This window comes from Lepidochelys kempii, chromosome 12 (genome assembly GCF_965140265.1).
Source record: "Lepidochelys kempii isolate rLepKem1 chromosome 12, rLepKem1.hap2, whole genome shotgun sequence".
NCBI classification, from domain to species: Eukaryota; Metazoa; Chordata; order Testudines; family Cheloniidae; genus Lepidochelys; species Lepidochelys kempii.
This window is the reverse complement of record NC_133267.1, coordinates 6,404,816-6,430,702: the sequence shown is the minus strand read 5'-3', so window position 1 is coordinate 6,430,702 and position 25,887 is coordinate 6,404,816. Positions and strand designations below refer to the sequence as shown.

Here is a 25,887-nt window from a genome sequence, read left to right as displayed (position 1 = left end):
TTGTCCCCGTCCCCCCCTCGGCTCTGCACAGCGAGTGGGAGGCTCCTGGGAGCAGCTCCAAGGCAGAGGGCAGGAGGAGCACATGGCAGTGTGGGGAGGGACACCTGAACTGCCCAGCACTTGATAGCCCACTGGGCAGATGCCCAGCCGCACAGCTTACAGGGAACTTAGGCTGGGGGCTACCCATCATGCCTTTTTGATCTCCTTGCCATAGTTAAGAATCCACACAGACAGGAGTCTCCGATTTTGAAGTGTTAAGGACACTTGTTGAAAGCAAAGCAGAATCATCACTGGACAGCCTCGCCAAGTAGTGTTCTGTTCATGCTGCTGCTCTCTGGTGCCTCTTCCGAGGAGGCACCCCACAGGGGGGCAAACAAGAAGTGCCTTGCCCCAGTGCAGCAATTCACTTTGTTCTCACTGCTGCTATAAAAGAAAGGAGTTACCAACCTGTCACTGGCCACCTGAAGTTTGTAGCCATGAGCAAAGGCTTCCATTGGGGGCCATGTTTCTCTCCTCTGGGACTTACTGGTCGTCTCAAAGAAGCCAAGATCTCCCCCCCCCCCCCCCACCTGCAGTCAAGTGCAGCCTTTGGCAAGCTCAGTAAATGTGTCTGGATAGATTACAGATGAACTTCATTAAGGGCAGTCTTGGCACTGAACAGATGGGTGGGACTCAAACAAGTCTGAAGCCAAGCCAAGATTAAGGGTGTCAATGCAGGATTGATGCCTCCCATCTTCTATATCCTCTCCCATGTTAAGTGTTTTATTAATCAAAGCTACCTGGAAATTCAGTTGTTAGAACACCCCCCGATATTTCCTGCCAGAAGTGCTCTACAAGCAACTCCAAGGGGGTAAATTTCAGCCTCCTTGTCAAAGGCCACCTCCCCCGTTAGACCCAGAGAGAGAAGGTCTGTCCGTCACTCTTTAGCCTGCATTACGGACATAAGTTTGCTTACATTAATTTTGTTAAGGCTGACACAGAATGGAAACGACACTCACCCAGACTGGGTTGAGAGAGGAGAAAGGCTGGTTTAGAACAGGAAAACACTGTGCTTTAGCTCCTGTTCAACTGCTCTGCTAAACCTCCAAAGGAAAGGAGCAATTGTAAATGTTTGTGTTATTTTGTGCCTTTCCCTACAAGTGGCTGTTAGAAGGCTAGTCAGAGCTGGAACAGGTTCTATAAATATACAAATAACGGAGTGAATCCTTCCATTGTGTGCAGATAAAACTGAATGATTTGCGGCTCCTGGGAAAGCTGGCTTATTTATAAGAGACTTGCATGAAGGATACAGACCCATCTTCCGGGGATGAGCAGTACGCATGGAGAGCCACCCTGGGGTAGATTCTGCCCCCGGGTTTGAAGTTGCCCTGTATGATGTGGCTAGTGCATCTCTAGCCACAGCACTGCTGGGCCTCTGGGGAGCAGGCTGCCAATCCAAGTGCAATTCAGAGGCAATATTAACATCTGGGTTGCTAAAGAGATTCCTCAGAGCTTTTTAAGTCCAACCATCTGTGAGTGAAAGAGCACCATCAAAGGAGTGAGATGCCTGGACACACTTACAAACAGAATCAAATGTTTAATAACTTTCAAAATATGAGTATTACATCCATATTTAGAGCACATATAAAATAAAGATGGAAAACCAGGAAAGGAAAAACACATTGGTATCTTTGAGAGGGCACACTTAACCCTGTAATTCCACACCAGATCCTCTCTTCAGACACGCTACTCTCATTTACTTGGTAATTCCCCCAAGCGAGGCAAAGATTAGGTACTGCGTCACTCGCAGTGTTTAGACTCTGCTTTTAGGAACAGCCAGATAAATACTCTGATTCTGTGCTACCTATGGACGTACAATGCAATTCCAGTACTGTATTATTACATGGTTAGTTGTGTCCTGCCCAGGAAAGGGATACCAAATTATTCAATAGTTACCCTATGCAGAGTGCATTTAGCTAATTGTGTTTCATTAGGACATTCTCCTCCACCTGCCTTCATGTTCATACCGAGCCATGGCGCATTCCTCGTGTTTCTTTCCAGTGCAGTTTATTGCTGAGGGGGCACAAAGGGGACAGGATTATTAAGCAATTAGCACCTGACACTGCTATTCCAACGTGCCTCTGTGCTGCGTGTAATTGTACAGAAGGGAATGCTCCATTGGCAGCCTTAAACGATCTTCATTGCTGGCCACATGCTATTGCCATGACCTTTGCAGCCTATGATTGTTAACCCAGCCCTTGACCTACCCCGAAACAAACATCAGTCTCCTTGGGGCGGGGAGAGAAGATGCACTCCCTTGAGAAGTTTCCCCAAGTTCCTCCCTGTCTGTCTTATTCCGCCCAGCCCAGAAGCTCTTTCATCATGAGGGTGTCTGGTCAAGGAGGGCTGGACATTTATCTATAAAGCCCCTCAATACTGATCCTAAGACTAGACTGATCACTGAAGAATGATCCAGAGGGCTCTTCTCCCACTCACCCCAAGGACACTGCAGCGCCTCTCCCTACTCTATGGCAACATACTCATCCTTCGTCCCCGCCCACAGCAATGATGCTCCCAGTGTCAGAGGGACAGGGATCAGAGTGGAACTCTATGGGAGTCAAGGTAAGTGACCAGGGAAGGAGGAAACAGAGGCGAACACCTCTGCTTGGATGAGGGCACCAGCAACAGCCAGTTTGTCAACAATTCTATCATCTCTCACCAGCAAGAGAGGGGGCAGCTTCTGGGGTTCAACCCCAGAACGGGATGAACCGAGACAACAGCAGGGAAATCATAGAATATCAGGGTTGGAAGGGACCTCAGGAGGTCATCTAGTCCCACCTCCTGCTCAAAGCAGGACCAATCCCCAACTAAATCATCCCAGCCAGGGCTTTGTCAGCCTGACCTTAAAAGCCTTTAAGGAAGGACATTCCACCACCTCCCTAGGTAACGCATTCCAGTGCTTCACCACCCTCCTAGTGAAATAGCGTTTCCCGATATCCAACCTAGACCTCCCCCACTGCAACTTGAGACCATTACTCCTTGTTCCATCATCTACCATCTCGCACACTCCCTTCCCCACCAAGTTTGGAAGGCCTACTTCTAGGGGTGGGGAAGTGAACTGAGTCTCCATCTCCTTCAGTGCTCTGCTTCTTGGGGAAGACTGCCAATCAATAAACAACTTGAGATATTGCTAGTGATTTTAATAGCCGGGAGCCAGTGATTGGCTTAAGTGGCAAGGGCATGTTCCCTACTGTGAGCAAAGGGAAAATGCTTTTCTGATACAAATATCATGTGGAGGCCTCTTATTGCTAAAACATCAGGAAGGAGGCAGAAATGCGAGACAAAGGAGAGAGATTTTTGTGATGGCCCTATTTGCTGCTTCCTCACTTCTCCCTCATCAGGCTAGCTCACCTTGGCCTTGTTCTGAACAGGGAGGTACAGCTTGAACTCTGCTGGAAGCTCATCCTCAGAGTAGAGTCTGTCAGAAAAATACACCCTCCGGATGCGACAGTTCGCATGGATCTGATGATGGAAAGACGGAGAGAATTGGCTGCATCTTTAACATCCTCTCTTTATACTTCTCCCCTTCAGCTTGACAGTGGTTTGGCTCACAACACACCCTGTCCTCACTCGTCGATTACAGAACTCTCCCATCATCTAAGAATCCCAGATCCAGAAAATCTACTTTGGTGATCAGTGCTGCAGGCATTATGCTGATCTGCTGACTGCCCCAGAGGCCTAGTCAAGTCTTCCTGGAGGTATCCTATTCCCCCATCTTTCTTTCTAGCAGCTTTAAAAGGTAGCAACTCCTCCTCCACCCTCTTCTGAAGTGTCCTAGCCACCCATCATGCCCTTGGTTTTTATAGCTGGATGTCCCAGTGTCTCATGAAATCTCAAGTACTGGGCTGAAAACGGACTGAAAAGGGGTCATGATAAACAGCAAGGTAGCTGTTTAGGGAGGGCGAGAGCCTGGGAAGCAGTGTCTAACTGGGCCATATATAATGACCGGAACATCTTTCAGAATTTCCAGTACCTCTGCTCATGTGATTGGTACAGGCTCGGAGATGGAAGCAGAGCTGGTTCTTGTTCTGTCCTATATTAGCACCTTTCATTCTTCAGGAACACATTCAGCAGATGGCACATGTCTGAGAGCTGGCTAAAGAGATCTAGGCAGAGCACTGGAGACTCCACAGAATCAGCTCTGCACTGGCTGCCAGATGACACAAGGTTCCTCACAATTACCCCCATCTCTGCTCTCTACTGCTCCTTTCTTTATCAGAGCCCTCGCTGTTGGTGAGAATGGCAATTCTGCCCCTCCTTAAGATTTCCCTGCATAGGAATGAGAATAAGGGCTTCCATCCCACTGGCAGATGTGTGCCTGGCATCCCAAATAGACTTAAATACCACCTCACCCCAGAGAAAGCATCTCCCAAGCTTCCTCACGTAGCTGAAGGCTGGTGAGAAGAGACCATAGATGCAGCTAGTTCCATCATCTGAGAAGCAGCTGAATTAAGGGTGGGGCAGGGCTGAACCCCAATATAGTCACCCATCACTAATACATGAGGTCACGAGCACCAGTGCTGCTCCCCTCTAACGGTGCACACTTAAGACAGGTAACTGGCTAAGAAGTCAAACAGGGTGGAGTCCAGGCTCCTGTTCTGCTTGGACTCCAGCAGCCCAATCTCCTGGCTAGCAAGAAGGGAGACTGCAGGGCATGATTTCTACGGCTATGGAGGGCGGGGAGCCCCGACCTCTGAGAAGTAGGCTCCCTGGCAGCAGCTGGGCCGTTTGGCCTAGCTCATACCTGGACCCTCAGGGTCTCGATGTAGTTTGTGCCATAGGCGCGGCGTGTGAAATCGGACAGGTTGAACTGAATCTGGTTCCAGCCGTCATCCAGCCGCATGGGCATGGTGCAGATGAAGGGCTTCACCCGGGTTGTGCTCTGGTAGTTACTTGCCCGGAAGCGCCTGCGCACATTCTTATCATCCAACACCTGATGCAGAGGAAAAAGACAGTTCTGCTGACTTCTGTATCTCCTTGACAGGCTGAGTTCATTCAGGACAGGTCGTCTCCAACCCAGAGTCAGACTCCAGGAGGTGCAGTAGGACAGGACTTTCCCCTCCACTTTACAGCTAGAATATTTAGAAGTCAGTGCCTAGATGCAGTATGAAAACCTGGGTTTCAAACATGGTCACTACATTCTCTCATGGCCATAAGACAGGCTGCAATGGTAGAGAGGGCTTGATACTAAGGGGCTGAAGGGGGAAAAAAAAGGGAAGATCTTGTGGTTGATGCACTGGACTAGGAGATCTTGCTCTGCCACAGACTACCTGTGTCACCTTAGACAAGTCACTTCATCACCATACTAATAATCCCCAGCTCTTCTATATGCTTTTCATCTGCAGATCTCAAAGTACTTCATAAAGGAGGTCAGGATCAATATCCCCATTTTACAGATTGGGAAACTGAGGCACAGAGGGAGAAATGACTTCCCCACAGTCACCCAGGAGACTAGTGGGGGAGCCAGGAATAGAACCCAGGTCTCCTGAGTCCCAGTCCTATGTTCTGTCCACTAGGCCACCGCTAACTAGGGCCAATGTCAAACAGGGATAATATTTTTCTATCTCACAGGGGTGCTAAGAAGAGATTCATTAGTTTCTACAAAGTGCTCAGATATTATGGTGATGGAGTCATGAGTCTCGAGACAGCCAGCTCCCACTCTCTTTATACCCAGCAGTTATTGGGGGCTGGGGAGATACTCCCCCCTCTAACCCCTACTGAGGCAGCTCTGCATGTTACCCCACTCACCTGCACTTCAAAGGTGAAGTATTTCTTTAGGTTCTTAATGATCATCACCAGGAAGGGCAGTTTGATGCCCAGTGTCTTCTTTGGGTCAGCAGGGCAGGTGATGTACGTGGTACTGGGAGGTAGAGAGACACTTAATATTTCTAGCTCCTTATCTCAGTCTGCCTGGTACATGGCAGATATATCAATAGAGCACATTCTGAGACAGATCCACATACAAGAGGAATTAGCCAGGAAGCCCTTCTGCTAGATTTAAGCTTTCCAGGTCTAAGGAGTACACAAAATTGCAGGTCACTTAGAGACACTCTTCTGGTTACTACCTTGCATGGATGCGCTATGCTCCGCTGACACCCTTCGCAATTCCACATGGTGCGCCAGTATGCTACACTTTGACCATATGGGGTACTAAGGGATGGTCAGCCAATCAGATTACCCGAACACACCTAGCCAGGCAGATCGGCCCAGCGGGGGCCTCAGTGAAAAGGTGGACTGTTCCACTCCAATGGGGAAAATACTGGAGGGTGGGGAGGACTAGGACAAAACCACCATTCAGTTCAAATACACTCTTCCTTCCCCACCAGGTTAATAGGAGACTTCCAGGTTATCATGAGATCTTCCTGTTCCCACTTCAAGCACACAGCACTAGACCCTCCCTCAGCCCTTGATCTAAGCAGGAAGCGCCCTCAGAACAAAAGAGCAGTAACTCCCAAGCACTACATGCGTTTAAGAAAGCATTAGAGGCCAGACAACCCCACAACTTCGGGCCAAAGGTCTGACAAGCTCTAAAAGCCATGTGTCTTGTAAACAAAAGCCTCTTATATTTTAGCTTCCTACTGCTACTACGATGCTTCACTCATCCTGGGGGGGAGGGATAGCTCAGTGGTTTGAGCATTGGCCTGCTAAACCCAGGGTTGTGAGTTCAATCCTTGAGGGGGCCATTTAGGGAACTGGGGCAAAAACTGGGGATTGGTCCTGCTTTGAGCAGGGGGTTGGACTAGATGACCTCCTGAGGTCCCTTCCAACCCTGATATTCTATGATCCTCAAGTCTTTAACTGAGGGAACAATTGGGTCTTAGGACAATCAGATGCAAGAGACGGTGCATTGCTTTTGCTACAATTCAGCTCTCCCCTGGCACTAGATAACCTATGGGCTACAATGCCCCAAATTGTCTCTAATAAAAAACACAAGTTATATAAGGAGAAAAAGAAAACACCTGGTTATTACTAGGACTTGATGAGAGAGGGGAGACATCACTGGCAGTCAGAGCTCAATTTGCATCCAGAGCTCTATAAGCATTTTAAAAACTCCAGCAAAAACCAAAATGTCTTGGAATAAAAACAGAGCTTGAATGGGCCGTGCCACAACGGTGCTACAGAATGGGCCACTTGATTTAGAAAAATCTCACCAATAAGCTCAGGGGAAAAAAAGAGATGAATAACCTTTGGGAAAGAGAAGATGACTGAAGCGGCACCATGATCATTCTTCTGTTTGAAGTGCTAACGCTCCATAGCATGTTAGGATAAAGAATGGTCTCTTACTCTACCTGACATTTGTTCCTTCAATCTCCAGCACCAGTGACTGGATATCGTTATCAGTGATTCTTTTGATATGGCCATTCCGCACCTAGAACAAGAGAAAGTGAAACAGTTTGTTAGCCACGGGAGAGATGAAAGACAACTGCCATTCCTGAAGTGCAGGGGAGATCTCCCAGCCCAGAAGAGCACGCTAGAAAGACATCCCACAAGAACTTCTCTCGGCAGTCACATGAAGAAATCAGATGGACACCTTCCGTCATCCCATACAGCAATTACTACTACAGGACACGCTGCCAGCAAACGCCTTTACTGAGAGTCTGCAAGGTCCAATGTCATCTCCAAATGCTGACATCAGAGGCCAGAAACAGTACCTTGACAAACAGTACACAGCAAAATGCATGCTGAGTCATTCGGATGCATTTAAGTCTAGTATATGAAGGCCCAAAGAATGCTCAAGCCAGACAAGTACTAAGTTAAACCAAACCAGGGAAAGGAGCGAGAGGTTGTAGCAAAAGGTACAGGAAGCCCAGGTCAATTTCTTCCCTCCTTAATCCGTGACTCCTGCAGGCCAGTGCATCCACACCCAGCACACCCACTCCACTTACAGGACTTTTACCTCCTGTGCACTACTGCCCATTGCTAGGGCAGGACACTGTAGCCTGGCATGGTCAGGCAAACAGCAGCAACGGATGAAGAAAGCCTGTTTAAAGTCACACTAATAATGCTCACCACTGAGGTCACATGCAAGGTGCTTGTCATGCGCTGTTCAATGCCTCTGGGAAGGTCTGAGACAAGAGCCATTAGCTGCCCTTGCAGGACATCACCTGCTGCAGGTGAATGAGTTACCAGCTATGTTGGGCCCTGGGTGTGGGGCGAATTGGGCAGGAGAAGCTAGAGGGAACTCCCCCCAGTGGATGCCCAGACCCCTCACAAGGATTTGGGACAGACTCATGGCTGGCAGCACTGAGTTCAATGGGCTGAGATGAGACCCTCAGAGGCCTCATAACCCAATTCAGACTACTCTCTCTCTGACTAATAATGGAGTAAGGCTAGAGGGGGGAAAAAAAAAAGCCATGAATTAGAGCTGATATGAGATCTCCAATGATCCAGTAAAGTCAGTCACAGCCAGGTCCCTGCACAATGCAGGAAGGCCAGAATAGGAATCAGCATAGTAACTCACACTTGCTCTTCTCAGCAACCAACTTATGCTGAATCTCCGGGTTTGACTTCATTTTTTAACAAAACAGCTCGTTCCACATTTAATAAAAAAAAAAAAAAAAAAAAAAATCGAGATCTGCATTTAAAGGCACTTTGCTAATGAAATCACCTTGTGCGGAATCAGCACATTGCAACCGTGTGAATCCATGATTCAACTTATATCACACCACTCTGCTGCTAAAATACAGAACCACATTAACCATCTAATGGGAGGAGTCCAGTCGTATGTAACAAAACGATTTACAAAACCAGCAATTCATCTTCAAACTGCTTAGTCAGTTGCTCTAGATGGACCTACAGTGGATAATAATGTGTGTGTTTGCCAAAAGAGAGAAAAAAGGAGCCCACCTCTCTGTGGTCTTTAAGGATGTCTCTATTCAGATCACCTGAAATGGATGCTGGTAATGGTAGGAATGCTAGCATGGATTGACAGACCATATTTTTAATCCCATTCCGAGCCATCACAGATAAAGATGTTAAGCTGCCAGAGAGAGACTCCTCAAGGGATAGCAGCGTATTCCTGTTCTCCAATCCTATGCCTCTTCTGCGCCAAATACATCTCCCATTTATTTATAGGTCTGTGTAAAAGAAACTAACATGGCAATGTTAAGATTATTTGATGTTTGTGTCACCTGCAACTGGAATCACCCCATTAGAAGACTAATGTGGGGTTCTATATATTAGGGAAAGTAACACTGTTAGCCAGGTTAGATAAGAATACCTGCTCTCAGGCTACATTACAGCTTTCACCATTGGTAGGCCCCTTCGTTTTTGGTTTTGATTTTATTTCATTTTTCCTGGGAATTTATCAGTGTTTATTACCACAACAACAAAAACAGCTGAAAAATTGGTGCAAAAAATATTAAAAATTGTTCTTGGTAAATATCAGGGTTTAGTTTGGCGGACAGAAGGACCGGGGAGAAAAGTATTCAATAGATGAATGCTTTGATTAACAGAATTCAATGTGGTTGGCTGCAGAACTAAAACAGAACTCAAAATACAATGCCACTTCTGAGTTTAAGAAAACAATATCCCTTCAATCTCCAATAAAACTTGTTTGAATAAACAGTTTACTGCTGTAGACTTAGAACTATATTAACATTTAATAATTGGGCCCAATATTTAAAAATATTTATAAACACTCACTGTGTTATGTGAAGTCCTTCAGTGTAATTTCCCAAAGTCCTGCATAGCATAGGCTCGCAGCAATCTTTTTAAGGAGTCTTTTCCAAGACCCAGTCTCCTACAGTACTGCATGTAGCTGAAACATGTACGTGGTGGGCATGAGATGCATCAGTACCTTCAGATGCACACGCACTTCAGAGCTTGCCTGCGTGCCTGTTTGCTTATTGTGTGTATCTTCACAACAAATACAGAGCTTTACTTCACCAGGCAGCTTTGCATATACACACAGGCTAATATATTATCGTAATACACATCTCATGCAATGTATTTTAGTTTCCTAACAAAACAAGTTATTTTTTATATATTTGAAGGATACAAAAGTAGGGTGAAAAATCAGAGAAAAAAATATTACTTTTTGTAAAACCTGGGATTTTTTTGATTTTTTTTTTTTAATTTGTTTAAACTGAAAATGAAGGGGCTTAACCATTGGTAATCCCAGGACTGTACCACTGGCAGGCCAAGATTTCTTCGCGATGAAAAGGAGAAATAGGGACGGTTCAGTTTTCCTTAGTGTTCTTTTCCTTCTGCCACCAGGTCAATTTAGTGCAATGTGAAATTGACTAGTCATGGTCTATGAAAGCCAGTTTCTTTCTCCAAACGCAAGAGACACATTGAATGATCACAGAGGGAACGTGTTTCTTCTCACAAAACTTTCCTAGGAGCAGGATGAGGAGACAAGAGGAAAGATATAAGATAGGCAGGACAACAGAGAAAGCATGGATGAGACAGCCAAGCAGGGCAGAGAGCATAGTCATGACATGCATCCAAGGGCAGAATATAAAGAATTACAAAGAATTTGGGATGCCAACATTTAGAGATGAAGTAGGCTAGTCTACAAAAACAACAACAGTTTGTTAGGGTAGTAGATGAGTTGATTAGCTATCAAAACCAAAGTGGGGTACACATAGAAAGCAGCATAAAACACACACACAACCCCTTTCCAAAGGACTCTATTGGCACTCAGACATTGAGCCCCGATCCTTCCCTAGAAACTGGGGGAAGTGTGGGGACAACCAGCTTGTTTCACAAAGGCCTCTAAAGATTCATCAGAACTAGGTTATCAACCAGAGCTAATTTGACGCTCCAAGGAAAAGACAGCTAAAAGGCTCTGGATACCATTACTTAACACCCCACCCCATGCAGTTCACTACCCCAGAGGCTGACATCCCGATAGCAGTTAATACTGATTACAGCAGCATTGCTCAGCGAGGGATCTCTTGATGTCGTGGAAAGAGAATGTTTATAACTATAGATTACAGCAGATGCTCAGCAATGACCAGTGCAGTTAAAGTGAAGGGGGTTTTGTTGCAACTTTGAATGCTCAGAAATTACACTTCCAGAAAAACTAATTTTGAGCTAACATTTTCTATACATTGTCACATCCCAAAGATGACTTTTTTGGAAGTAGAGGGGGAAAAAAATCCTATCAAGTCCTATTTTATGCAACTATGGATATTATCATCCATATAAATGGATAATCCTAGTCTGAGTTACACTAATTTACTAATTATTAACCTGCCTGCACACTAAAGACAATCAAATTCTTATTCACACACTCAAAAATGGCTGGACTTCAAAGGACGCAACCATCTTTAAAAAAAAAAAAAATCAGTTTTGTATGGACATATTTTTTACCTACCATTGTTATTAGTAACACCTTAGATCAGTGTAACTAGAAGATTGGAGAAATGTAAGATTAACTCAGCCCTTGATAGAAGAATTCAAGTTCAGTCCAAGTGGTGACTAGTGAATTAAATAGGCTGAGGGAGACCTCTAGAGGTGCCAACAAGTATTTTATTGCTGTCCAGCATTAGTGCAGACATGGGTAGGTCATTTCTGCGGCTGGAACCATGCTAGCAACAGCTGTGTTTAAACTCTGCTGTTGCTAGCATCATTTCCCTGACCGCTGTAGGCGTGGATTCTCCTCCCCCTTGAGAGTCATGCTAGTCTGACTGTGCTATAGTCCACCCATACATGGGTATAGCAGGGTTTTCTAATGTGGTTCCAGAAAATGGTCCCTTCCACACTGGTCAGGGAAACCACGCAAGTAACAGCTATTTGTATTCTGTGGTCAGATTCCAAGAGTTATTTGGTATTCAGGTGATACTGGCAATACACTCCATTGCTAGAGAACAGCATCTGAAGTTGCTCTAACTTTTAATCTTTAATCTTTCAGTTCAAGGAAAGTCTCAGTAGTTCCGTGCTTGGAGAAATCATTCAGAGAATCAATCCATTTGATAAGTTCCGTTGAACAGTTTCTATCCACTGTAGCAGAACAGCTTGCAATGAGTTCCCCTGAGATCAGAGAGCCAAGGGCTCAGGAATGAAGAGAGGGTCTGATTAACTAAGTGTTAAAATGGAGATAGTGACAGTGCCTTGCAAAACAGGTCTCCCAGAAAGGCCCGGATGACTCTGAAATGGCAGGAGATGCACTCGCTGAGTAAGTGATCTGATGACTGATCTGCTCTGCACAAGAAAGTCTAAAAGAGCTAGAAAACACATTCTGCATTTAGGGGGCTCTGGTGGCTGTTCTGGCAGGATGGTGTTGGGATAGGCACTAGCTCTTCCTCTACCTTAGAAAGCGAAGGATATCCACCTCAATTTTCAGTGGCATAATCCACTTTGGACTCCAGAAGCAAAGTCTGTGAGCATGATGCTAAGTACAGAGCAGATGAGTGAAAGAGCTGCCCTCATTGCCAAACCACCTGCCCAGAGACTAACTGCGGCCCATTGGGGGAGGGGGGGGGGGGGAGGGAGAGAGAGTAAAAGAGAAGGAATGAAAACTAACTCATAAGGAGAGTTGAAAGCCACACTGTTCACACAGCATAATCAAGGAAAGGTTTCCAGTGTTCACGTTCGTCTATGTAAAGTGAAGTCAGGGTTCCTTCCCCACTCTGAACTCTAGGGTACAGATGTGGGGACCCGCATGAAAGACCCCCTAAGCTTATTCTTACCAGCTTAGGTTAAAAACTTCCCCAAGGTACAAACTTTGTCTTGTCCTTGAACCGTACGCTGCCACCACCAAGTGTTTTAAACAAAGAACAGGGAAAGAGCCCACTTGCAGAAGTCTTCCTCCCCAAAATATCCCCCCAAGCCCTACACACACCCTTTCCTGGGGAGGTTTGAAAATAATATCCTAACTAATAGGTTAGAAAATCAAAGACCCAAACCCCTGGATCTTGGAACAATGGAAAAATCAGTCAGGTTCTTAAAAGAAGGATTTTTTTTAATCAATCAATCAAAATTTATTTATTTATAGACAGAAAGAAAGAAAAAGGTAAAAATCACCTCTGTAAAATCAGGATGGAAAATACTTTACAGAGTATTCAGATTCAAAACACAGAGGATCCCTTTCTGGGCAAAACCTTAAAGTTACAGAAAACAGGAATAAATCTCCCTCTTAACACAGGGAAAATTCACATAAAACAAAAGATAAACTAATCCGCCTTGCCTGGTTTACCTCTACTGGTTGCAATATTGGAGACTTGGATTAGGATGGGTGGACAAGATGGATTTCTGTCTGGCCTCTCTCAGTCCCAAGAGAGAACAACCACATAAACAAAGAGCACAAAGAAAACCTTCCTTCCCCCAAGATTTGAAAGTATCTTGTCCCCTTATTGGTCCTTTGGGTCAGGTGCCAGCCAGGTTAGCTGAGCTTCTTAACCCTTTACAGGTAATAGCATGTTGCCTCTGGCCACTGTATAGCACTGTATACAGAAGGGTGGTTACCCTTCCCTTTACATTTATGACAGCTTCCAAGATATTTAGAAAGACTTTGCCCTCTCCCCCCACCCCCATCTACATTAAGAAAATTGGCATAGATGTAACTACATCAGTATAGTTACACCAGCACAGATCCTTGATGTAGATAATCTGTACCAGCACTTAGTAGGGTTTACACCAGGGCAGCTTACCTTATGTTACCAGTGATTACATCAACACAGGTACATTAGTGCCAGTTTCCTTAACAGACAATGCCTAACAAGACTACTAGCTCTTGACATATTACAAGTGAACCCAGATCTTCAGGAAATGCTAAAAATCTCAGAAGACCCCAACTATAAGCAGAGTAAGAGTGCAGGTGAAAGAGTGACAAACCCATTTAGTTTTAAAAATAGATTATTAAAAGAGCATTTTAAGAGTAGTTGTAAGATGGAAACTGAGGTTCAGCTGTGCAGGGTGCCACAGTTGAGAGGCATGTCCCAACTTTAGTCTAGTTCCCAATGGACATTGACCGCCCCATCACAATGAGCTGGCCCAGAGTTCAGCGCACTTCACCATGACAGATAAGTATCTGAGTGGCCCAGCACTCAGGAGAACAATAGGTCAGCAGGCAATGTAAGAGCATTTGCACAATTCCCACCCAGACTGTCCATCTCTAACCAGTGCTGTCACTCACTTAGGCCATGTCTACACTGGGGGTCATAGAATCATAGAATATCAGGGTTGGAAGGGACCTCATGAGGTCATCTAGTCCAACCCCCTGCTCAAAGCAGGACCAGTCCCCAACTAAATCATCCCAGCTAGGGCTTTGTCAAGTCTGACCTTAAAAACTTCTAAGGAAGGAGATTCCACCACCTCCCTAGGTAACGCATTCCAGTGTTTCACCACCCTCCTAGTAAAAAAGTTTTTCCTAATATCCAACCTAAACCTCCCCCACTGCAACTTGAGAACATTACTCCTCGTTCTGTCATCTGCTACCACTGAGAACAGTCTAGATCCATCCTCTTTGGAACCCCCTTTCAGATAGTTGAAAGCAGCTATCAAATCTCCCCTCATTCTTCTCTTCCGCAGACTAAACATCCCCAGTTCCCTCAGCCTCTCTTCAATAGTCATGTGTTCCAGTCCCCTAATCATTTTTGTTGCCCTCCACTGGACATTTTCCAATTTTTCTACATCCTTCTTGTAGTGTGGGGCCCAAAACTGAAGACCCACTAAATCAACCGTTCTCTAGTCGACTCTGGTACAAGAGGAGTAAGGTAAGTAGACTGGAGAGCGTCTCCCGTCGACGCAGCGCGGTGTAGACAGCACAGTAAGTCGACCTAAGATACGTCAACTCCAGCTACATTATTGACGTAGCTGGAGTAGCGCGACTGATGTTGACGTACCCCAGTAGTGTAGACAAAGTCTTAGAATCATAGAACCATAGGGTTAGAAGGGTCCACAAGGGTCATCTAGTGAATGTCTAACTTCCTGCCAAGATGCAGGACTTGGGAGCCCTTACATTTTAATGAGACCATTACAAAAGAAAAAAGAACGGCTTACAAACCTCATCCCTATGGGCACAAGTATTTCTCTTAGAACAGCACTTCATCCACTGGCTCAGCCTTCCTCTAGATCTGTTGTTTATTTTGGCCCTGATCCTGCAACTAACTGCTTGCAAACAGGCTGCTGCTATTAACTCCAATGAGGCTCCATGCAGGCACAGCAATCTTCTCACATGCAAGAAGCTGCATGACTGAGGCCTTATAAAGCTAGCATTTCTTACACCTGGATGTTGGCCGAATAGCGTTTAAAAAAACAACAACATTTCTTCGCCCTCACAGGGGTTTGCAACACAGCCCACTGTAGTATACTAGGAACGCACCACGGGGCTCTCATTCAGACCACAAATAGGCCTTGTTTTATTTAATATATTTAGCCCATATCCCTGAAGCAGCACAAGGGATCCCTGTAACAAAACACACCTCCAATTTAACGGGCACCTCCAAAAAGAAAAAAGAAGGGCTCTTGCCTTCCCCCAACCTAACCCTCTTTTTGAGCTGCTCTGTGATGTACAGAGAAGGCCTGAAATGGTTTTTATAAATAACAGATGTTTTCCTGCCTGCTAAGTTACATTAGAATTTCAGGTCTTATGAATGGACAACTAGTGAGATTATGATGTCACAAGAGACTGAATACTAAAGTAATTTGGGGGGGGGGAAAGGAGATTTAGTCAGACTGTTTCTAACTTATTTTGGGGTTGGTTTTTGCAGATCATCAGTGACTAATGAGTACTCTGGGGGAAAGGGATGTCTCTGTTAAAGGTTCAACACTTGCAAGAGCTGACAGACATCTGAGAGGCCTAAAAAACATTGCAGCAAAACCAAAGCTAACATTCTTGCCATTTCTATGTAAGAAAGTGTCTTAATTTTTAAGACTTCTTCACACATCCTAAAGTGGGGGAAGGAGGGGGGGCGGTGCAACGCCATTTTTAACTGCCCTTTGCAGGCCACTTTTAAAAGGAACATAAACAAAACAAAAGCACCTTTGGCTGACATCCTACTGCTCCAAGTAACACCCAAGATGACTAACTGACAGAGCAAAAAAAAGAGTTACCTATTTTTCCCCAGGTTGTTTACTTTGACCATGACAGAATATTGCTTACAGTCACTTTAGTTTTTTCAGTTGCTATACAAAAGACCCCCACAAACATGGGGTGCTAACCATAGTGAAATAATTAAACTTTTAAAAATAGAAACATTCTATTTTCAGACCATAACATTTGGCAAGGAGATTTGGGGGCGGGGTAGAAACAGATACTTATTTGTATCTCATTTTCTAAAATTAACTAGATTTTACACTGACTACTTCATACTGTATAGTGTACGGAGGGAAATTTTTCTTCTTGAGGACCTCAAAGTGTAGTATGAGTCAAAGAGAAAACTGCAGACACTAAACTAGGTATTTCAAAGACGAGACACTGCCTTATTAACACACAATCACTCTTGGGACAAGGACAAGATCTCTGCATTAAGGATCAAAACTGGTAGAAGTTCCGAGGACTGTTTCTTATATTTCGGAACACTGTATGCTGCTACTTATCATTAGGACTTCTATTTTCCAGTGTTTGTTTTTAGGAATTTTTCAGTTGTACATAGATGCCCCAAAACTGCATATGTGGGGGCGGGGTTCCTGGGCTCCCTCTTTGCATACAGATGCTCCCCAACTTACGCAATCGTTCAGTTCCGGAAAGCCTTGCGTAACTCGAATTTTGCATAAGTCTGAAACGTATACCCGAACGTTACGGAGAAAAAAAAACCCCACAACTCCTATTTCTAGCTTACGGAACTTTTTCCGTAAGTGCATATTTGCGTAAGTCGGGTTACACAAGACCTGGGGGGCATCTGTATATAGTAATGAGTAAACTCTTTGTAATCCTCTCTAATGCGCTTTAACGTAATACTATTTTAAAGTGCCCTAGGGAACCGTTAGTGTGCACCAGCAGGGTCAGCATGGACCAATTAATGTTCCACACTGTAGAAATCAAACCATCACAGTCTGCATTACTGCTCTGTGCAAGCAATCCTTTAGATACAAGTAACCATTTCTGGGGTTATTCCAGATAAACCCCTGATTTCTTTTTGGGGAAGGACTTGTGGGGGGCGGGTATGGGGGGGAAGTTTCTTATCAATTAAAACTGAAAATCAGATGCTTTCCTTATTACTTATAGGCAGCAGCCTCCATGACACCTGTAAACGACAAGCTGTGAAGTAGCTTCATGGATGGAACAAAAGTTGGCTAGCTTTTGCAGAAGTGGCTCTGCAAATTAGAAGGTTACAATACTATATTATTGAAAGAGAAAGACTTTCAAGCAATGGTATTTGAATGCTGCACAGCCAGCTCCAGTCACTATGCCAAAGGACAAGTAACATGCATTGCCTACAAGACAGCAGGAGCTCACAAGTTTCCTGACTGAGACCCAAAGAAAGATCATTTTGTGACTGTGCCTTTCCCCAAGAGACGATAGCCCTGGCCTATCCTGGCGCACCCTGCCCCATGCATGAGGACATACTGCATTTGGAGGGTAGCTTGTCAGGAATGGGCTCACTCCTCCAGGAACTGTCCCAGAGCAGAAGAGGCCCCCCGCCGCCCCCCGCGTAGACCTGCCAAGCAACCAGTGATGGCCAGACCTGGGATGCAGGTTGCCAGGCAGCTAGTTGCCATAGGGACAGCAGATTACCCACCTCTCAGGATCTGACCGGGCACAGACACGGCACTGAGGCCCCTAAGACCCAGAGGAGGAGTCCGTGCCCGCGCGCAACCCACGCGTCCCAGAGACCGCAGCCCGCCCCCCCGCCCCACAATCGGAGCCACGAGCGGCTTCTTGCTGCCACCGCCCCGGGGAAGTGGTGCCAGGCACGGGGGCGTTGGAAGAGCCCGGGGCGCCTCCCTCCCACCCAGCTCCACCATGCCCCAGCCCGCCGGTACCTTCCTGTCCCAGATCTGCAGGGGCCCGGCCCCGATCCCCCCACCGGGCGCCGGCACCTTCTTGTCCCAGATCTGCAGGGGCCCGGCCCCGATCCCCCCCCCGGGCCCGGCACCTTCTTGTCCCAGATCTGCAGGGGCCCGGCCCCGATCCCCCCTCGGGCCCCCCCCGGGCCCGGCACCTTCTTGTCCCAGATCTGCAGGGGCCCGGCCCCGATCCCCCCCGGGTGCCGGCACCTTCTTGTCCCAGATCTGCAGGGGCCCGGCCCCGATCCCCCCCTCGGGCCCCCCCCGGGCCCAGCACCTTCTTGTCCCAGATCTGCAGGGGCCCGGCCCCGATCCCCCCCGGGGCCCGGCACCTTCTTGTCCCAGATCTGCAGGGGCCCGGCCCCGATCCCCCCCCTGGGCTCCCCCAGGGGCCGGCACCTTCTTGTCCCAGATCTGCAGGGGCCCGGCCCCGATCCCCCCCCCTGGGCTCCCCCCGGGCCCGGCACCTTCTTGTCCCAGATCTGCAGGGGCCCGGCCCCGATCCCCCCACCGGGCCCGGCACCTTCTTGTCCCAGATCTGCAGGGGCCCGGCCCCGATCCCCCCCCCCGGGCCCGGCACCTTCTTGTCCCAGATCTGCAGGGGCCCGGCCCCGATCCCCCCTCGGGCCCCCCCCGGGCCCGGCACCTTCTTGTCCCAGATCTGCAGGGGCCCGGCCCCGATCCCCCCCCTGGGCTCCCCCCGGGCCCCCCCCGGGCCCGGCACCTTCTTGTCCCAGATCTGCAGGGGCTTGCTGCCGATGCTGTAGAGCACGGAGAGGAAGCCGCTCTGGAACGTGTTCTTGAACATCCCGCCGCCGGGGAGGGGAAGGGTCTCGCGGCCGGCCCGGCCCGGCTCCCTCCGCTCCTCGCCGCCGCCGAGCCCAGGCCACTCGCTCGCCGCGCGGAGGGAGAGGTTGGGTCACCTACCCCCCCCCTCCGGAAGGGGAGGAGCCTGCATGAGATTCTTCCGCGCCTCACAATGTTCCCCGTGATTGGCTCCGCGCCGCTTGGTTCAGCCCCCTTCCGTCGGGTCGCGCACCGTCACCAAGGAACTACTTTCCCCTGCCGCCGGAACGACTCTCCCGCCTCGCGGAGGGGCCGTGTGTTGTCGGCGTGTGCGTGTTGCTATGGTAACCGCCGCACGCCGGGGTGCCCCGCCCCTCGGGCAGAGCGGGGGAGGGGGCGGAACCCTAGACTCTCAGGGACCTCAGGCGGTGTCTAGTCCCACCCCCTGCCCAGAGCAGGCCCAATCCCCAATTCAGTCATCCCAGCCAGGGCTCAGGAGAGCTCATGCTCAAATAAATCGGTTCGTCTCTAAGGTGCCCCAAGGCCTCCTTTTTTAAGGAAGGAGATTCCACCACCTCCCTGGATAACCCATTCCAGGGCTTCGCCACCCTCCTCCTGAAAAAGTTTTTCCTAATATCCAACCTAAACCTCCCCCACTGCAACTGGAGACCATTGCTCCTCGTTCTGTCATCTGCTACCCCTGAGAGCAGTCTAGAGCCATCCTCTTCAGAACCCCCCCTTTCAGGTGGTTGAAAGCAGCTATCAAATCCCCCCTCATTCTTCTCTTCTGCAGGCTAAACGATCCCAGCTCCCTCAGCCTCTCCTCATAACTCATGTGTTTCAGCACCTTAATCATTTTTGGTGCCCTTCGCTGGACTCTCTCCAATTTATCCACATCCTTCTTGTAGTGTGGGGCCCAAAACTGGACACAGTACTCCAGATGAGGCCTCACCAATGTCGAATAGAGGGGAACGATCACGTCCCTTGATCTGCTGGCAATGCCCCTACTTATACAGCCCAAAATAACATTGGCCTTCTTGGCAACAAGGGCACACTGCTGACCCATATCCAGCTTCTCGTCCACTGTCACCCCTAGGTCTTTTTCTGCAGAACAGCTGCCGAGCCATTCGGTCCCTAGTCTGTAGCGGTGCATGGGATTCTTCCATCCTAAGTGCAGGACTCTGCACTCGTCCTTGTTGAACCTCATCAGATTTCTTTTGGCCCAATCCACCATTTTGCCTAGGTCACTCTGAACCCTATCCCTACCCCCCAGTGTATCTACGTTTCCCCCCCATCTTAGTGTCATCTGCAAACTTGCTGAGGGTGCAATCCATTGTCAGGGTTCCCTCCCCACTCTGAACTCTAGGGTACAGATGTGGGGACCCACATGAAAGACCCCCTAAGCTTATTTTTACCAGCTTAGGTTAAAAGCTTTCCCAAGGCACAAATTCTGCCTTGTCCTTGAACAGTATGCTGCCACCACCAAGTGATTTAGACAAAGAACAGGAAAAGGACCACTTGGAGTCCTATTCCCCCAAAATATTCCCCCAAGCCCTTATACCCCCTTTCCTGGGGAGGCTTGAGAATAAACAAAATGAGCACAGACCAGCCTTGGATTTTTAAGATCCAAAAAACCCAGTCAGATTCTTAAAAAACAGAGCTTTATTAGAAGAACAAAAAAGATAAGAGAACAACTCTGTAAGAGCAGAATGGAAGAAGATAATCTTACAGGCAGTCAGATTCAAAACATAGAGAATTCCTCTAGGCAAAACCTTAAATTACAAAAAGACACAAAAACAGGAATACATATTTCCTCCAGCACAGCGAATTTCACAAGCCAAAACAAAGAAAACCTAATGCATTGTCTAGCTAGATTACTTACTAACTTTACAGGAGTTGGAGGGCTTGTATCTTTGATCTGTTCCCGGCAAAGGTATCACACAGACAGATAAAAGCCTTTCCCCCCTCTCCAGATTTGAAAGTATCTTGTCCCCTCATTGGTCATTCTAGGTCAGGTGCCAGCCTGGTTACCTGAACTTCTTAACCCTTTACAGGTAAAAGGACTTTGCCTCTGGCCAGGAGGGATTTTATAGCACTGTATACAGAAAGGTGGTTACCCTTCCCTTTATAGTTATGACACCATCCCATCATCCAGATCATTAATGAAGATGTTGAACAAAACTGGCCCCAGGACCGACGCTTGGGGCACTCACTTGATTCCGGCTGCCAAGTAGACATGGATCCATTGGTCACTACCCGTTGAGCCCGACAATCTAGCCAGCTTTCTCTCCACCTTATAGTCCGTTCATCCAGCCCATACTTCTTTAACTTGCTGGCAAGAATACTGTGGGATACAGCGTCAAAAGCTTTGCTAAAGTCAAGCTATATCACGTCCACCGCTTTCCCCATATCCACAGAGCCAGTTATGTCATCATAGAAGGAGGAGCGGGAGTGACTGGGGGAGGCAGAGGAGGGGCGGAAGATGGAGGGGGAGGCTGGGGGGAGGCAGAGGAAGGGGAGGGAAGATGGAAGGGAGGGGGAGCAGAGGAGAGGTGGGGAGATGGATGGGAGGGAGAGGCAGGGGGAGATAGAGGCAGGGAAGGCTTAGGGAGATGGAGGGAAGTGGGAGATGGAGGCTCAGGGGGGCAGGCAGATGGACGGGAGGAGGTGGCTGAGGGGAGGCAGAGGAGGGGTGAGGAGATGGAAGGGAGGGGGATACTGGGGGGGGTGAGGAAATGGAAGGGAGGTAGAGGAGCTCGTTCTGGTCTCCCTATTGCAATTCCCTCCCAGTGCTGGGGGATCAAAATCGCTGGGCTGGAGCCTTGTGCTGCATTTTGGGCTGTTGAGACCCTGGGAGGGTTACGTTTTTCCCCTGCTTGTTTTAGCCTTTGCAGCCCCTGGCAGGACAAGCCTTGCTTTCCTGCTTTTGCTGGGAGTCTCAGGGGAGGACTCAGAGCTGTGAGTGGGAACGCTCTCCACCCTTAAAGAAGGCGAGCGAGCTGCTGAATTTTTGACAAAAGAGCTTTTCTCCCAACTCTTTATACAGGTGTTGGAGTTTAAATTAGTTTGTAACAAAACCAACAAAAAGTCTTCATAAGACTCTCGTTCTCCCATCCCTAAATCGAGTCTCTACTGTTTGCCCTTCTTCTCCTACCCTACTAGGGCTTTGGTCATCTCGAGCAGGGGTTCTCAACCTTTGTCTTTCTGAGCCCGCCCCCCTGCGCCCACGCTATAAAAACTCCACGGCCCACCTATGCCCCAACAGCTGTTTTTCTGCATATAAAAGCCAGGGCTGGCATTAGGGGGGTGGCAAGCAGGGCGACTGCCTGGGGCCCCACGCTGCAGGGGGCCCAGTAAAGCTAAGTTGCTCAGGCTTCGGTTCTGCCCTGGGCCCCAGTAAGTCTAATGCCAGCCCTGCTTAGTGGGCCCCCTGAAACCTGCTCTGCTTGAGAACCACTGATCTAGAGAGTGAATTGCTAAGGTAACAGAACAAGCAGAACCAAAAAACTCCCAAACCCCACTGAGTTTTCTTTGAAAACAAAACACCCTTCATCATCACAAAGAGGCAAAAAAGAGGCTCCCCCCCCTCTTTTTTTTTCCTTTGAAGTGTTGTAGGTGAGCACCAAGATTTTTTCATTTTATTTTTTTTATTTAAAAAAATTCAGCTAGTGGACTGGAATAAAACATGAATAATCATATACACAGGCCCTGATCCCACACATTTCTGCACATGCTTAACTATATTACATAAGAACGGCCATACTGGATCAGACCAAAGGTCCATCAAGCCCAGGATCCTGTCTTCTGACAGTGGCTAATGCCAGGTGCCCCAGAGGAAATGAACAGAACAGGTAATCATCCAGTGATCCATCCCATCACCCATTCCCAGCTTCTGGCAAACAGAGGCTAGGGACACCGTCCCTGTCCATCCTGGCTAATGGCCATTGATGGACCTGTCCTCCATGAACTTATCTAGTTCTTTTTTGAACCCTGTTACAGTCTTGGCCTTCACAACATCCTCTGGCAAGGAGTTCCACAGGTTGGCTGTGTGTTGTGTGAAAAAATACTTCCTTTTGTTTGTTTTAAACCTGCTGCCTGTTAATTTAATTTGGTGACCCCTAGTTCTTATGTTATGAGAAGGAGTAAATAACACTTCCTTATTTACTTCTTCCACACCAGTCATGATTTTATAAACCTCAATCATATCCCCCCTTAGTCATCTCTTTTCCAAGCTGAAAAGTCCCAGTCATATTAATCTCTCCTCACAGGGCAGCTGTTCCATACCCCTAATCATTTTTGTTGCTCTTTTCTGGACCTTTTCCAATTCCAATACATCTTTTTTGAGATGGGGCGACCACATCTGCATGCAATATTCAAGATGTGGCCGTACCATGGATTTATAGAGAGGCAATAGGATATTTTCTGTCTTATTATCTGTCCCTTTCTTAATGATTCCCAACATTCTGTTCGCTTTTTTGACTGCCGCTGCACATTGAGTGGATGTTTTCAGAGAACTATCCACAATGACTCAAGATCTCTTTCTTGAGTGGGAACAGCTAATTCAGACCCCATCATTTTATATGTACAGTTGGGATTATGTTTTCCAAAGTGCATTACTTTGCATTTATCAACATTGAATTTCATCTGCCATTTTGTTGCCCAGTCACCTAGTTTATAGAGAAACTTTCGTAGCTCTTCACAGTCTGCCTGGGACTTAACTATCTTGAGCAATTTTGTATCATCTGCAAATTTTGCCACTTCACTGTTTACCCCTTTTTCCAGATCATTTATGAATATATTGAATAGGACTGGGCCCAGTACAGACCCCTGGGGAACACTACTATTTACCTCTCTTCATTCTGAAAACTGACCATTTATTCCTACCCTTTGTTTCCTATATTTTTACCAGTTACCAATCCCCCAGAGGACCTTCCCTCTGATCCCATAACAGCTTACTTAGCTTAAGTCCCCTTTAGTGAAGGACCTTGTCAAAGGCTTTCTGAAAATCTAAGTACACTATATCCACTGGATCCCCCTTGTCCACACTGACTCCCTCAAAGATTCACTCTCATAGTTCCATTGACTTCAGTGGGGCGGCACACAATGCATAATATACTCCTGGGGGAATTCTACACCACGGTGCAAGGCAGAATTTGTGCAGACTTCATGTTCTCCACAGAATTTTATTTTTTCCTGCAGAATTTGTGATTCTGATAGCGAGGCAAAGAGAAGCAATGAGAGGGTCACACTCCCCTCCTAGCTCGCCTCCCAAGCAGTGGCCACATCGGGAGCAGCTGGGGGAGACATAAATCATCACCGCGGGAGGGTTGGTCATGCATGCAAGACTCTGTCCCTCTCACTCGCTATTATGGTGCATCCAGTGCAGAGGGGCAGGCCCCTGGGATGTTTATGGGGCAGGCATGGGGCAGGCCCAGCCCTTGTGAGCCTTGCCACCGAGTCCATGTATTGTAGGGTGTGGGAGGAGGGCTGCAGGATGATCCCTCACCTCTGTGCAGCCAGTTGCCTGCACTCCTCACTGGGAGACAGCCATGGGCGGCAGGTATAATAGGCCAGGGGAGGCTCTCCCCCCCCCGGCGCTGCCGTGGCTGCTGGACCCCTGGTTGCGGGCTTTGGCCATGACATTTTTGCTTTATTATGCCCCATGCAGGTTCTGGGGTGGCTGAGGAGGCACATACCATTGCATGGGGCATATCAAAAAGGGTCTTCTGACAGGCGCTTTTCCCCTGGGAGGGTTGGGTCTGGGGAGGGGAGGCGCGGCTGCGGCTGGCCTGGGGCTCCTCCGTGTGCAGGCTCGGCGCTTCGGCCATCCCGGGGCTCCTCTAGGCTAGGGATCTAAATAGCGAGTAAAAGAAGTAACCATTTAACCTATTGAAATTCAATTGGGTAAACGGTTAATGGGGAACTAGGGGAGCGGTGGCGTTGCAGCCCCCCTCGTTTTATGTGAGGCTCCCCCCCATCCCCGCATGCCTGGGATCCCTGCACTCCCCCCCTCCCCATGTGCCTAGGATCCTGGCTGCCGGCCCCGCACCTGGGGCTCTGCTGCTGTCAGCGCCTGGCATCCGGGGGTGGCAGCGGAGCCCCGTGCGTGGGGCCAACAGTCAGGACCCCCAGTGCAAGCAGGGCTGCAGCTGGACCTTGGGGGCGTCGGGGTGGGCAGTGGAGTTTAATCGTTAACTGGAACCAATAAGCATCAAGCTTATCGGTTAACCCAGGGATCGGCAACCTTGGAGAAGTGGTGTGCCAAGTCTTCATTAATTTAAGGTTTCGTGTGCCAGTAATACATTTTATATTTACAGGGGCCCCCTGACCGAACACCCAGACTGGCAGCAAGCTGAACGGGGCCAGCGGCCGGGACCCCGGCTGGCATGGGCCGGCAACCGGAACCCCAGACCGGCAGCGCGCTGAGCCTGGGGTTCCGTCCGCTAGCCGGGATCCCGGCCGCTGGCCCCGCTCATCCCGCTGCCGGTCTGGGGTTCCGTCCGTCAGCCTCTGCCCGCCGGGATCCCGGCCAACGGCACCGCTCAGCCCGCTGCCGGTCTGGGGTTCCGTCCGTCACCTCTGCCCGCCGGGATCCCAGCCAACAGCACCGCTCAGCCCGCTGCCGGTCTGGGCTTCCGTCCGCCAGCCTCTGCCAGCCGGGATCCCGGCCAATGGCACCACTCAGCCCGCTGCCGGTCTGGGGTTCCGTCCGCCAGCCTCTGCCAGCCGGGGTCCCGGCCGCTGGCCCCGCTCAGCCCGCTGCCGGTCTGGGGTTCCGTCCGTCACCTCTGCCCGCCGGGATCCCGGCCAACGGCACCGCTCAGCCCGCTGCCGGTCTGGGCTTCCGTCCGCCAGCCTCTGCCAGCCGGGATCCCGGCCAACGGCACCACTCAGCCCGCTGCCGGTCTGGGGTTCCGTCCGTCACCTCTGCCCGCCGGGATCCTGGCCAACGGCACCGCTCAGCCCGCTGCCGGTCTGGGCTTCCGTCCGCCAGCCTCTGCCAGCCGGGGTCCCGGCCGCTGGCCCCGCTCAGCCCGCTGCCGGTCTGGGGTTCCGTCCGCCAGCCTCTGCCAGCCGGGATCCCGGCTGCTGGCCCCACTCAGCCCGCTGCCGGTCTGGGGTTCTGTCTGCCAGCTTCTGCCAGCCGGGGTCCCAGCTGCTGGC

The 25,887-nt window shown here is 48.8% G+C and overlaps 1 protein-coding gene across 3 annotated transcripts; it reads right to left on the bottom strand.

Annotated features, from left to right (window-relative positions):
* Window positions 1-1,556: 1,556 nt before the first annotated feature.
* CFAP20 (cilia and flagella associated protein 20) lies at window positions 1,557-18,886 on the bottom strand. 3 transcript variants are annotated; one of them, XM_073307367.1, is made up of 6 exons: window positions 18,662-18,885; window positions 7,329-7,408; window positions 5,788-5,899; window positions 4,784-4,972; window positions 3,391-3,501; window positions 1,557-2,052 (listed from the first exon to the last, which is right to left on the bottom strand). In XM_073307367.1, the coding sequence occupies exons 1-6, from the start codon at window positions 18,743-18,745 to the stop codon at window positions 2,047-2,049; spliced, it is 582 nt and encodes a 193-aa protein (XP_073163468.1). In that variant the 5' UTR covers window positions 18,746-18,885; the 3' UTR covers window positions 1,557-2,046. The 3 variants fall into 3 exon arrangements, with proteins under 3 accessions (XP_073163468.1, XP_073163469.1, XP_073163467.1); XM_073307368.1 differs by lacking the exon at window positions 18,662-18,885 and adding an exon at window positions 7,937-8,204; XM_073307366.1 differs by lacking the exon at window positions 1,557-2,052 and having other exon boundaries at window positions 3,382-3,501; window positions 18,662-18,886.
* Window positions 18,887-25,887: the final 7,001 nt, after the last annotated feature.